At 40.0% G+C, this 13,122-nt stretch overlaps 1 protein-coding gene and 1 pseudogene across 1 annotated transcript; one reads left to right on the top strand and one right to left on the bottom strand.

Moving 5' to 3' along the window:
• The window catches only part of LOC118841651, a 1,013,973-nt pseudogene that overhangs the window by 78,811 nt on the left and 922,040 nt on the right, over positions 1–13,122 (top strand).
• Positions 2,776–3,744, bottom strand: LOC118841302 (olfactory receptor-like protein DTMT). The gene has a single exon (XM_036748664.1). The coding sequence runs from the start codon at positions 3,742–3,744 to the stop codon at positions 2,776–2,778; it is 969 nt and encodes a 322-aa protein (XP_036604559.1).

Genomic DNA, 13,122 nt, shown 5'->3' on the forward strand with positions numbered 1-13,122 from the left:
TAGTTAGTTTGAGAGGCAGTCTTGGCCCCAGCCACTGGAACTTTTCACCCTGGGATGGTGAGGAGAGTTCTGTGTTTGAGCCCAGGAAGACTGTGGGAACTTTTGCTGATGAGGAACTCCACACTCAGCTGTGTTGCGAGGAGTGGTGGGGGTGAGAAGGAACCAGCACATAAGCAGTGGGGTAGAAAGCCTCTGGCTGTGGGCAATTACAGAAGGTTGGAGTTTTGGCTTTAGTTCCAGGCTAAAGGAGAGAACTAAAGATCTGGGGCTAGAGGCACCAGTTCCCATACCCCAGGGCTAGAGGTGATTAGAAAAATCAAGTTATTACTACAAAAAAAATCAAGTTATTACTACAAAAAAAAAAAAGCACAGGCAAAGGAGAAAGAATCCAACCATAGACACCTATTACAATAGGGAATAGAGATGACTGGGGTTCATCTTCAGAGGAGGATATTGAAGTAAATAAACCCCAAAGAGCAACCTCAAATGGTCACTTGCCCAAAAACATTTGTAGAAGATCTTAAAAAAGACTTTAAAAATCAAATGATAGAGATGGAGGGAAAACTAAAAAAAAATCCAAGAAAAACAAGAAGGTTATGAAAGGAAAATCAACCAATTAGAAAAGGAGATCCAGAATCTCAAGGAGGAAAATGACACCTTGAAAATTAGAATTGGGCAAAGTGAAGCCAGTAAAATTATAGGAGATCAAGAAATAATTAAACAAAATATGAATAATGAAAAAATAGAAGAGAAAGTAAAACATCTTATAAGAAAAACAACAGATTTGGAGAATAGATCAAGAAAAGAAAATATAAAAATAACTGGAATAACTGAAAGTCATGATCAAAAAAAGAATCTTGATACAATAATACAAGAAATAATTAAAGAAAATTTGCCCTGAAGCATTAGAAACAAGGCAAGGAAGTAGAAATAGAGAAAATCCATTGAACACCACTTAAAAGAGATCCTATGAGGAAAACTCATAGGAATATCATAGCCGAATTCTGAAACCCCCAGCTCAAGGATAAAATATTAAAAGCATCAAGATTAAGACAATTTAAATATGATGGTGCCACAATTAGAATTACACAAGACCTAGCAGCAGAGACATTAAGGGACCGCAGGTCTTGGAACACAATATATCAAAGAGCAAAAGACCTGGGGCTCCGGTCAAAAATATCATACCTTTCAAATTTCAGTATTATCTTGAATGAAAAAATGGACATTTGACAAACCCTCAGATTTTCAAGACTTTGTTCAAAAAATCCTCAACTTAATAGAAGATTCAACGTATAAGAACCAAGAGAAACATGAGGTACACACCAAAGACTGACTATAAGGGATTCATAAGAACAGACTGCTTACCTTTTGCATAACATAAAATGTAAAATGTGTGTCTAACATTCTTATTAATAATTGTTGAGCTCACAAGAAAGATGGGGATAAACCTGACTGTGATATGAATTTAAAAAGTAAAACCATTTAGAAATAACCACAAACAGTAACTATTTTATACAAAAGAGGTGCAAGAAGAAGGAATGATACAGAGGATTTAGATGGGGCAGGAGGGCTGGTAGTTTTGGTAACCTACTTTCATTGGGAATGGGTTTAAGAGGGAAAATACATATATATTTAGAAGAGTATAGAAGTCTTCTAAATTTAGAAGAAATAAAATGGTAGGGGTATAGTGAGGGAGAAGAGGATAAGGGAGGGATTACGACAGGGAGGGATTTTTAGAGGGGAGAATGAGGAAATAGGTAAAGGGAGTTTAGATTAATGGGAATGGGGGGATAGGGGAGGGATCCTTAGAGGGGGGAAAGCAAGTAATAGGAAGGCAGGGTGGTTGGTGGAGGCGGGGGTTAGGGAAGTAATAGGAAGGTGATATAGCCAGTAGAAGTAAAGTAGAGGAGGCAGGAAGGATAGGAAACAAAAGACATGTACAAACATAAAAAACAAAGATCAGGAGTAGATTATGTTTGGGAAAGTATATGTCCATATTTGTGTGTATATGCGTATAAGTGTATGTATATATCTGTACGTGTATGTATATATCAAGAAATATCTAAATTATATTGTAGCCTTCTTGGGGGATAGGGGAGGGGGAAAAGAACAAAGTTAAAAAGTGCACAGCAGAGAACAAAAGAAAACACAAGGAAGCAAAGAAAAGATGGACAATTCTCAACACAAGGTGCATTGTTCATTATATAAGCTATCTTGAAATGAAAATTCATTATTACATATTTTGAGTCCTCTCCTATGTTCTGCTATGCACATGACGTACTTTTTCCCCTTTATATTTAAGTTTCAATATTTAAGTTTATGATATGTTTTTTGTTTCTTTTCTCTATTTTGTATTTGTGTTCTGATAAAATAAAAAACAAAAATAATAAAATACTATATAAAAATACAATAAAAATACATCAATGAAAGGGGATTTGAACTGGACTTTAAAGTTCAGAGAATGTTGAGAAAAAAAGGGGAGAGCTCCCACCTGGGAAAGTGGGTAATAGTAGAGATAGCAATAGAGACTGTGATGATGTTAGTCTGGTTGTAGCACAGAGTACATGTAGAGGAACAGGGGGAGAGAAGACAGGAAAAGTCAATCTTGGAAGAGTGAACAGTGTTTGAGTAGGAGAGGGTTGTAATAAAAGGGGGATTCAAGGAAGAGTACTCTGGTAGTCTAGGCTATATGGGAATTAATGAGAGGAAATGGAAGCAACGTTATTATTATACCGTGCATTCTCATTGTTATTGTAAAGAATTGTGTTAGAAGCCTCAGCATGACAGTCCTAGGGAGAAAGGAAGTTTTCTTCCTTCCAGAAGTTTCTTGAAGGCCCCTTTCATGTCTTGATTCCTCAGACTATAGATGAAGGGGTTCAGCATTGGTGTTACCACAGTGTACATGATTGACATGACTGTCTCCTTGATTGTGGAGTTGTTGGCTGAAGGGCACAAGTAGAGGCCGATGATCATCCCATAGAAGAGAGAGACCACTGTGAGGTGAGAGCCACAGGTAGAAAAGGCTTTGCGGATGCCTCTGACAGAGGGCACCCTGAGTATAGAAAAGAGGATACGGGCATAAGATGTGATAATGAGCAGGAATGGCACAACTGAAACCAGCCCCCCCATGACAAAGATTATCAACTCATTCAGCCAAGTGTCTGAGCAGGCCAATTTCAGCAGGGCAGACATATCACAGAAGAAATGGGGGATAATGTTGTTGGTGCAGAAGGATAATTGGGACATGAGCAGGGTGTGCAGTAAGGCATGGAAGGCAGTAAGGACCCAGGAAAACACCAGGAGAGAGCTGCACAGCTTGGGGCTCATGAAGACAGTGTAGTGCAGTGGGTAGCATATGGCCACATAGCGGTCATAGGCCATGGCCACCAATAGGAAGCTCTCCAGGTCTCCAAAGAAGAGGAAAAAGTACATCTGGGTCAGGCAGCCAGGATAGGAGATGGCTGGTATCTTGCTCTGCATGTTTACCAGCAGTTTGGGGATGGTCACAGAAGAGAAGCACATATCAGAGAAGGACAGGTTGCTGAGGAACAGATACATGGGTGTGTGTAGGTGGGAATCCACATGTATCAAGAGGATGATGAGCATGTTCCCAAGGATTGTAGTAAGGTACATGGCCAGGAAGAGGGCATAGAAAGGAGCCTTCATCTCTGGTTGGATAGGCAGGCCCAGGAGAAGGAACTCAGAGATAATGGTTTGGTTTCTGTTTTCATCATGAACTTGCATCATCTGAAAGAAAATTAAAGCAAACCCAATCATTTGTTTGAAATGTAATTTCAGTAAATATACCTTGTTCATGAGATATAATTCCTAGAATTTCAGACCTGGAAGAAACCTGAGAGATCACCAAGTCAAACTTCTAATTTTTATAAGCGGGGAAACTGATATCTAGAGAAGTGATCTCATCTAGGTTTTGGTGGCTGAGATGGGATTAGAACCTAGATGTCCTGCTTATTGGTCATCCTAATCCAAGTTTCTTTCTATTGACCTGTTCCTTTTTAAAGTTCATGCCACTGCTTAGGAACTGACCAAAAATGGGATAGCCTGGCTAGATAATCGGTGGGCTCTTGTAATAGAAAGTGTTCAAGTCTACTAGATGGACACCTGTCAGAAATTCTGTAGCAGAATTTCCTATATTGGGGAAGAAGTTGAATTAGATGACTTCCAAAATCACTTTAAGCCCTAAGCATCTGTGTTTTTAAAATTCCAGCTTCACAGTTGCCATGTTCTTAATTCACTACATGGCCCTAATTTCCAAGTTTTCCTTTCTCAAAATGTTCAATCTGTTCCTTTCCCCCAGAGTATAAAGTCTAATTTATTTTTCCATCAATCAAGTTCCTTCACGATTTGAGAATATAGCACATCTGGACAGTAGGAGAAGGATGGAACAGCTGTGGTCAAAAGCTTTCAAGAGTACTCTTTTTCCTTGGTAGATTTACTTTTGTTCAAGGACATAGCAGAGAGAAAAAAGTTTCCTGCCAAACGTATTACCAAGCTAGTTTCTCACTATTATGTGAGAGCAGAGTGGATGACCTTGCCATTTTTGATGTCTAACCACGCTCTAAGTGCTCTATAGCACTTGTTTCAGCTGCCTTCATGGCTTTTGGAATAAATTGTTCTAATCTGCCCATTCCACTAGGGGAAGTCTTCACATGCTTGTGTAGATTTGCTCACCAGTAGGTTTAAGACCCTTTGGCTACCTTCAACCTGGTATAGCCCATCTGCCACAATGATTTACTGTGGATGTGGCCACTGTGCATGCTACAGATTCTTGGAGCTACAGGTGAGATTTGAGTGCCAGGTTGACACCAAAAGTGGAAAGCAGACCTGAAAAGGCCTTGCCATCCTCACATGAGAAGTACTAGTCTTCCCCGAACACCTCCTACACCCTACACTGCATCTTGAACCATCACCAGTCTTCTTGACTCTGTCCTGCCACTGGACTGTGATGACTCCAAAAGAGAGAGTGAGGCTGATGACTTTGTGTAACTCTGCCTCACTTAAATTCAATTTACGCACGACTCAAAAGACATCACCCATACAATTTTTACCATTTTTACCTATCTCAAAGTCCTCTGGAAACAGGCAAGTGATAAAGCAGCAGGTACAGATACAGTGGGAGATGTTGTCATATCCTTGCACACAGGTGGCCCAGGCCATAGAGCCATCTTCCTACTGGAAGCAGCAGTGGGATTTGGTAGCCTCCTGGGTGTCTGAGCAGCCTTTTAAGGACTGTACCATTTACTTCCTGGGATGAGGAAGGGGCTAGAAAAGGTGCCTAAAATTGTCTACTTACCCAACTCTGGCCTACTTTCCAAGGCAGGTGGGGATCTCACCCTGTGGTCAAACACGCACAAAAACGTGCAGAAACCTTTGCAAAGATGATTCCACTCACCATCAGTACATGGAACATGCAATTAGAGAACATAAAATCCAGTAGACCTGGAAGATGAATAGCTCTTGTTGCAAGAGAACTCAGTAGGTATCACATTCGAATAGCAACTCTGAGTGAAACAAGACTAGCAAAATTTTGAATTCTGTGGATAAGTTCACTTACCTGGGCAGTATACTTTCCAGGAATATACACAGAGATGTTAAGGTTCATGCATGTACTGCCAGAGCTAGCTTAGTGTTTGGGAAACTCCAAAGGGAAGTGTGGGAGAGAAGAGGTATTAGTCTGACTACCAAGCTGAATGTCTACAGAGCTGTTGTGCTGACCTCATAGTACACCCATGAAACCTAGACAGTATACCAGTGCCATGCCAGGAAACTGAATCGCTTCCATTTGAATCATCCTAGGAAGATTCTGAAGATCACCTAACAGGATAAGGTACCAGAAACTGAGGTTCTTTCTCAGACTAAACTGCCAAGCATTTAAACTCTACTGCAGAGAGTGCAACTCCAAGGGGCTGGCCACGTTGTTTGAATGCCAAACTTATGCTTGCCTAAAAGACTGTTTTATGGAGAACTCACACAAGTCAAGCACTCACATGGTGGTCAGAAGAAGCGATACAAGGCCACTCTGTAGGCCTCTCTGAAGAACTTTGGATTTGATTGTGCAACAAAGGGGTGCTGTGCTGTATGAGCAAAGCAGAATTGAAGTAGTTGAAAAGAAACATGAGAGGCCTAGATTTAGAGAATCCACCCTAAATGTTCACATGGACTATTTGTGCCTGACCTGTGGTAGAGCCTTCTGAGCTTGTATGAGTATGATCAGCCACAGTTGAATATGTAGTAACTTGACTCTGATATAGTAATGTCATTTTGGTCCTCTTCAAGAATGAAGGACAACAACCAACCAACCGATAGCAGAGTGAGTATTTTTAAGTAAGGAAGTAGAAAAGCAAATGCCTTGTGAATTTCCTTGTTTGTTCCATCATTGGTATCACCAGTTACTTTCCCACCTAGTTATTTTTATTTACTTAGTATATATCTTGTAGATGCCTATATGTACACATGCTATCTCCCCCATTAGAATGTAAGCTCTTTGAGAGCAGGTATTTTTTCCTTTGTATATCCAATTCTTTGTGCAGTGCCTGGACTTTAGTAAATGCTTGATAAATGCTTGTCAATCAATTAATGGTAAATTCTTAATCCAAACTGTAACCTAACAAAAGACTTTAAAAAAATAAAATTGTACTTAAAGAATTGCTAAATTAGAGTTAAAGGCAATCATGTGTTTTAGGAATTCAGAGGAGGAATGAGTCACTTAAGTCTGGGATGGTTTGGAAGACTTAAAGTCTTAAGAAGGTAACTAATGTGGCAGTCAGGTCATACAGTGGATAGAGTGCTGGGTCTGGAGTCATGAAGACCTGAGTTCAAATTTGGCCTCAGATACTTATTAGCTGTGTGCCCCAAGGCAAGTCACTTAACCTTGCTTGTATCAGTTTTCTAGTGAACATGCACAATCTCCTAATATAACTCATACCATTTATGGGCAGCTCTAATAGGTTAAAAGGTTATTCTTTTGAGCCAAAATATATCTCTTTGTAATTTTCACTCATTGGATCTGATTTTACACTGTGGCTCAAATCAGAAGCCAAATACCTCAACATAGCACAGTCTCTAAAATATTTGATAAAAGAGGTAATCTCCTTCCCCTACCACCTCAACGATGCATCTCTTTTCAAGACTAAGCATATCTGATACCTTCAAATGAGCCAGCTAGACTGTATGACATAGTGGAAGGAGCAATGAATGTGGAGTCAATGGTTCTGGTTTTAAATCCTTTTTAAAAGTTTGCAAATGAAGGACATCTTTTGGAGATGTTGTGAAGAGAATTTATGAACAAGTATGAATTTCACTCAATGTGCTCTGAGGTGCCTCAGAAGTCAGAAATTCTGTGATTTTGAGATGTTGCATATTTTAAATTTTGCTCACCATCTTTGCCTCCCTTCCCACTGGACATTATGTAGTTTGTCATTGTCTTTCTCTTTAACACAACTTCCAGATATAAGCAGAATGCTATAAATGTTGCCTGAACAGGTAGACAACTGTGGGACTAGAATGTTTCTTACTCTGGACACTATATACTTACATCAGTGAAAGCTCAAGATCACATTCATTTTTGTGCATGTGACAATGTATTCATATGAATAAATGCTTGCAGTCACATAAAATCCTAAGGTCTTTAGCATATGATATGCTTTCTATCTATGTTTCCCACAATGTATATCTGTAATCTGTTCAGTTGATGTTTTGAACCAACATGCAAGACATTTATCCCCATTAAACATCATATTGTTGCTTTAGGTCACTCTTGTAGCCTATTGAGACATTTTAGATTAAAAAAAATCTTGTCTATGTCTTCTTTCATATCACTGATAAAAATGTTGAAAGAACCAAAGGGCCAAAGAAAGGACCCTGGGGTACTGCCCTAGAGACTGCCCTCTAGGTTGACATTGGTTCATCAGTGAGCACCCTTTGGTTCTACTAAGATGATGAATTCTGAACCTAGGTAACTGTATTATCTAATCCAGAGGAGTCAAAATGAAGCCCCGTGGGCTGCATATTGACTAAGAAAACCACAAATTAAAATTATCTATTTTATTGTATTTTTATTTACTGTGTTAAACATTTCTCAATTATATTTTAACCTGTTTTGGGTCCCACTGGGAGTATTGTGGGCTACATGCCCTTGGCATAAACTTGGCATCTCTGATCTAATCCATATCTTGAGAGACTGTGTCAGATGACTTGCTGAAATCTGAGCATACTATGCTTGCAGCATTTTCCTTCTCTAATCTTTTAGGAAACCTATCACAAAGAAAATAGGTTTAGTCTGGTGTCATGATTTGCTTTTGATGAACCCATGCAGTCTTATAGTAAATACTGATTATCTTACCACATGCTTAGGAATCATTTCTCTATTAAGGCTCCCCTCCTACCCTTGGTACCAAGTTGAAACTTATTGACCTCTGGTTTGAAAAATCCACATTTTCCCCCTTGTAGTGAATATTGGGACACTTGGCCATTTCTAGTTCTGTGACAAGTTTCCTGTGTAGCATGAATCTTTCAAGTAGTAAAGAAATCTCATTGTTAGCTATGCTGTGAAGTAGTTCATTTATTCCTGACTTGAACTCATCTAGGGCAGCTAGATGTTCTCTGACATCAATGGCTCAGATAACTACGTGGCACAGTGGAAAGAGTGCTGGGCCTGGAGTCAGGGAGACCTGAGTTCAAGTCTAGCCCCAGACACTTAGTAGCTGTGTGACCTTTGTTGAGCAAAATCATTTAACCTCTGTTTGCCTCAGATTCCTCATCTATCAAATGGGGATAATTATAGCACCTAACTCCTGCAGTCATTGCAAAGATCAAATGAGAAAACAATTGTAAAGGGCTTAGCGTGGTGCCTGGATCACAGTAGGAACTATGTAAATGTTAGCTATTTATAATTATTATTACAATATGAATTTCAATTTTCAGATTGAATTGACTCCAGAGAAGTCATTATGGGGAGTGACCTGTGATGACGCATGGCATTTGACTTCAGTTTTATGCTGTGGACTAGTAGATCCTTGCCTGAGATGCCTTCCACCACTGAGGGCTTGCTGCTAGGGACCTAGAGCATGACATTATGTCCCCCTCTTTCTTCCCTCTCCCTACACCCTGACCTGTACACCTCACTGAAGTCAGGCTCTCCTTTTTCAGAACATGGGGGATGGTGGTGGTGGTAAAAAACCAGAGGGGATGAAAACAAGAAGAAAAAAGGAAGTCACTCAGTCTGGTCTTAGGTCAGTGATGCCATTCAGAGGAACATTTCTATTTATTTTAATTCAATAAATATTTGGCAAGCATCTGCTATGTTCATTCAATATATTAGGCCTAAAGACAAAGTTCCTTGCCTCAAAGCGATTCCATTACACATTTATATGTGTCAATTATAATGGAAAGGAATTTGAGGTGGGAGGATGCAGTCATATCTGGCAGCATTAGGCAACTATTTCTGGAGAATTTTGAAGAGTAATAAGGATTCAACCAAGTGAAGATGTGGAGAGAGTGCATTACAGGCATAGGGAATGGCTTGTGAGAAGGCATGGAGGTGGGAGACAGAATGTTGAGTTTGAGGTGTAGCTAGTAGGTCAGAGCATTGAATGTGTGAAGACAAGTAATAAAGTTAATCTGGAAAAATAGTTTGTAACCAAGTGGTATAAGGCCTTGAACGTCAGAATAAAGAATTTATATTTTATCCTAGAGTCCATATGGAGCCATGTGAAGTGTGTGTGTGTGTGTGTGTGTGTGTGTGTGTGTATGTGCGTGTGTGCACACATGCATCTGTGTTCATGTGTGTAAACTAGTGCCTTTGGAAAGAAAAGAACAGACTTCAGATAGATCAGGAATAATAGCATGTTATAGAGTGAGGAATCCAGACAGTAAAACTCTGAGCTTCTCAACTTACCTGGATAGCCTGAATGGGGTTCTAGGATATTGTTCTTTATTCTTGCTCTCTTCTCTGCTACCCACATGATTCCTTGCCTTTATCCAGGGTCTTTCCTTTTCTTCAGTGTTCTAGGCCCTGGAGACCTTAGGTCCCTGAGAAATTCATTAGTGACAAATGTGAGTATTTTCTTGTGTTCAAGTTCTCTTCTCCTATCCCCCAGCAAGAGGATCTCTCTGGGCCAGACTTCTGAAGTGTTTGCAGAGGTGTATATTAGTGCAAACACTCTTACTCTTCTTTTGGGGCTTAGAAAGTGTCCTATATTCTGATCAGCCTCTTATTTGTAGCATAGTAGTACTTTTTATTAGAACCACACATATTCTAGATCGTACCCTCATAGGGACAGTTATCTGAATGTTTAATCTGTGTGAATCAGTCTGTTAACCTCCAAAGATCTGTCATCATATCTTCTGCTCCTTATTTTTCTTTATAAGATATTCTAAATATTCAATTTAAATCAAAATTCATTTTTCAAAAAAAATTTCCAAATTTTTCTCCAAATTCTCTCCCTCCTTCCTCCCCCCTCCACCCATTGAAAAGACAAGGAAAAAAACCCCAAACGACAACAAATATGTATAACCACAAAACAAATGTCCACAATAGCCATGTTCCAAAAATAAAAACAAGAAAAGGAAAGATAAAATAATATATATTGGGGGCAGAGCCAAGATGGTGGCTGGAAAGCAGGGACTCACTTAAACTCTCCCCCAGATTCCTCCAAACACCTGTAAAAATGGCTCTGAACAAATTCTAGAGCTGCGGAACCCACAAAATAGCAGAGGGAAGCAGGTCGCCAGCCCAGGAGAGCCTGGATGGTCATTGGGAAGGGTCTATCGCATGGTGTGGGAGCAGAGTGCAGCCCAGCATGGTCCTGGCCAAGACAGACCAGACCCAGAGTGAGTTGGAGCAGGCCTGAGGGCCATGAATCATTGACCTGTGGCAGTTACCAGACTTCTCAACCCACAAACACCAAAGGCCATAGGGCAGGTTAGTGGGAAAATTGCTGTATCGGGGTGAGAGTGGTCTGACTCCAGCCCTAGGGGTAGTGGAGGTGGTGAGGTGATGGTGCAGCAGCAACAGGAAGCTCTTGTAGCTGCTTCCAGAGCTCCAGAAGAGACTGCTTCTGGAATCCCTGTCTCACATGGTGGGAGGAATCAAGTGGTGGATCAGAGTGGGAGTGTAAGGAGCGCTTTGCTGGCACAGAGGAAGCTTTGCCCTGCTTGGATCTGGGTTGCAATCTTGGTTGGTGGTTCTCGGGAGAGGAGGAGTGGTGCTGTGGCAGAGTTTGCTGTGTAGAAGTAGCTCTGAAAACAGCAGCACAGCCCCTAAAGCTTGAGATGAAGTACTCTCTACTCTACAAGCAGTCATACCCTGACAAAAAGCTCAAACGTCGAGCAGTTGGCTGGGAACATGGCCAGGCAGCAAAAAAGGATGCAGTCTCAGACTCAGACTCTAGAATCTTTTTTTTTTGGTGACAAAGAAGATTAAAACATATAGCTAGAAGAAGTCAACAAAATCAAAGAGCCTACATCAAAAGCCTCCAAGAAAAATATGAATTGGCCTCAGGCCATGGAAGAGCTCAAAAAAGGATTTGGAAAAGCAACTAAGAGAAGTAGAGGAAAAATTGGGAAGAGAAATGAGAGTGCTGCAAGAAAACCTTGAAAAACAACTTGCTAAAGGAGACCCCAAAAATACTGAAGAAAATAGCATCTTAAAAATAGACTAACCCCAATGTCAAAAGAGCTCCAAAAAGCCAATGAGGAGAAGAATGCCTTGAAAGGCAGAATTAGCCAAATGGAAAAAGAAGTCCAAAAGACTGCTGAAGAAAATACCACCTTAAAAATTAGATTGGAGCAAGTGGAAGCTAGTGACTTTATGAGAAATCAAGATATTATAAAAGAGAACCAAAGGAATGAAAGAATGGAAGACAATGTGAAATATCTCATTGGAAAAGCCACTGACCTGGAAAATAGATCCAGGAGAGATAATTTAAAAATTATTGGACTACCTAAGCCATGATCATAAAAAGAGCCTAGATATCATCTTTCAAGAAATTGTCAAGGAAAACTGCCTTGATATTCTAGAGCCAGAGGGTAAAATAGAAATTGAAAGAATCCACAGATTGCCTCCTCAAAAAGATCCCCAAAAGAAAACTCCTAGGAATATTGTCACCAAATTGCAGAGTTCTCTGGTCAAGGAGATAATACTGCAAGCAGCCAGAAAGAAACAATTTGAATATTGTGGAAAGATAATCAGGATAACACAAGATCTGGCAGCTTCTACATTAAGGGATTGAAGGGCTTGGAATATGACATTCTGGAGGTCAAAGGAACTAGGATTAAAACCAAGAATCACCTACCTAGCAAAACTGAGTATAATGCTCCAAGGCAAAATATGGACTTTCAGTAAAATTGAGGACTTTCAGGCTTTCTCAGTGAAAAGACCAGAGCTGAAGAGAAAATCTGACTTTCAAACACAAGAATCAAGAGACACATGAAAAGGCAAAGAAAGAGAAATCATAAGGGATTTACTAAAGTGGAACTGCTTTGTTTACATTCCTACATGGAAAGATGATGTGTCTAATAAATGAGACCTTTTTTAGTATTAGGGTAGCTGAAGGGAATACATACACACACACACACACACACACACACACACACACACACACACACATACACCGAGAGAGAGAAAGAGAGAGAGAGACAGAGAGAGAGACAGAGAGAGAGAGACAGAGAGAGAATGAGAGAGTGGTACTGGAAGATTCTAGTATCCAGGGCTTGTTCAGACAGATTAGCATTGGGATGATCTCATGCTCTGGTTCTAGAGGAAAGGAAGAAAGAATGAGAAAGACACAAATACTTTGAGGTATGAAATTAGTGAAGTAAGGTTGTCCACATCAGATGTCCTTAGTCTTCCCTCTAAGTAGGAATTATCTACTGAAAGAGATGGATATGGGTCTGGAGTTATGGGTTTGAGGAAAGAGAAGATCTGGTAATCTGCTGTATAGAATTTGTGTGTGTGTGTGTGTGTGTGTGTGTGTGTGTGTGTGCGCGCGCGTGTGTGACATCAATAAGAGAAAAACGAAAGGATTCAGATGCCACTTAGTTTATAAAAATAAATTTGAAGTGTATCTAATAATTGAGTCATTATGGTTTCGTAACTATTGT

This window comes from Trichosurus vulpecula, chromosome 3, assembly GCF_011100635.1.
Source record: "Trichosurus vulpecula isolate mTriVul1 chromosome 3, mTriVul1.pri, whole genome shotgun sequence".
Taxonomy (NCBI): domain Eukaryota; kingdom Metazoa; phylum Chordata; class Mammalia; order Diprotodontia; family Phalangeridae; genus Trichosurus; species Trichosurus vulpecula.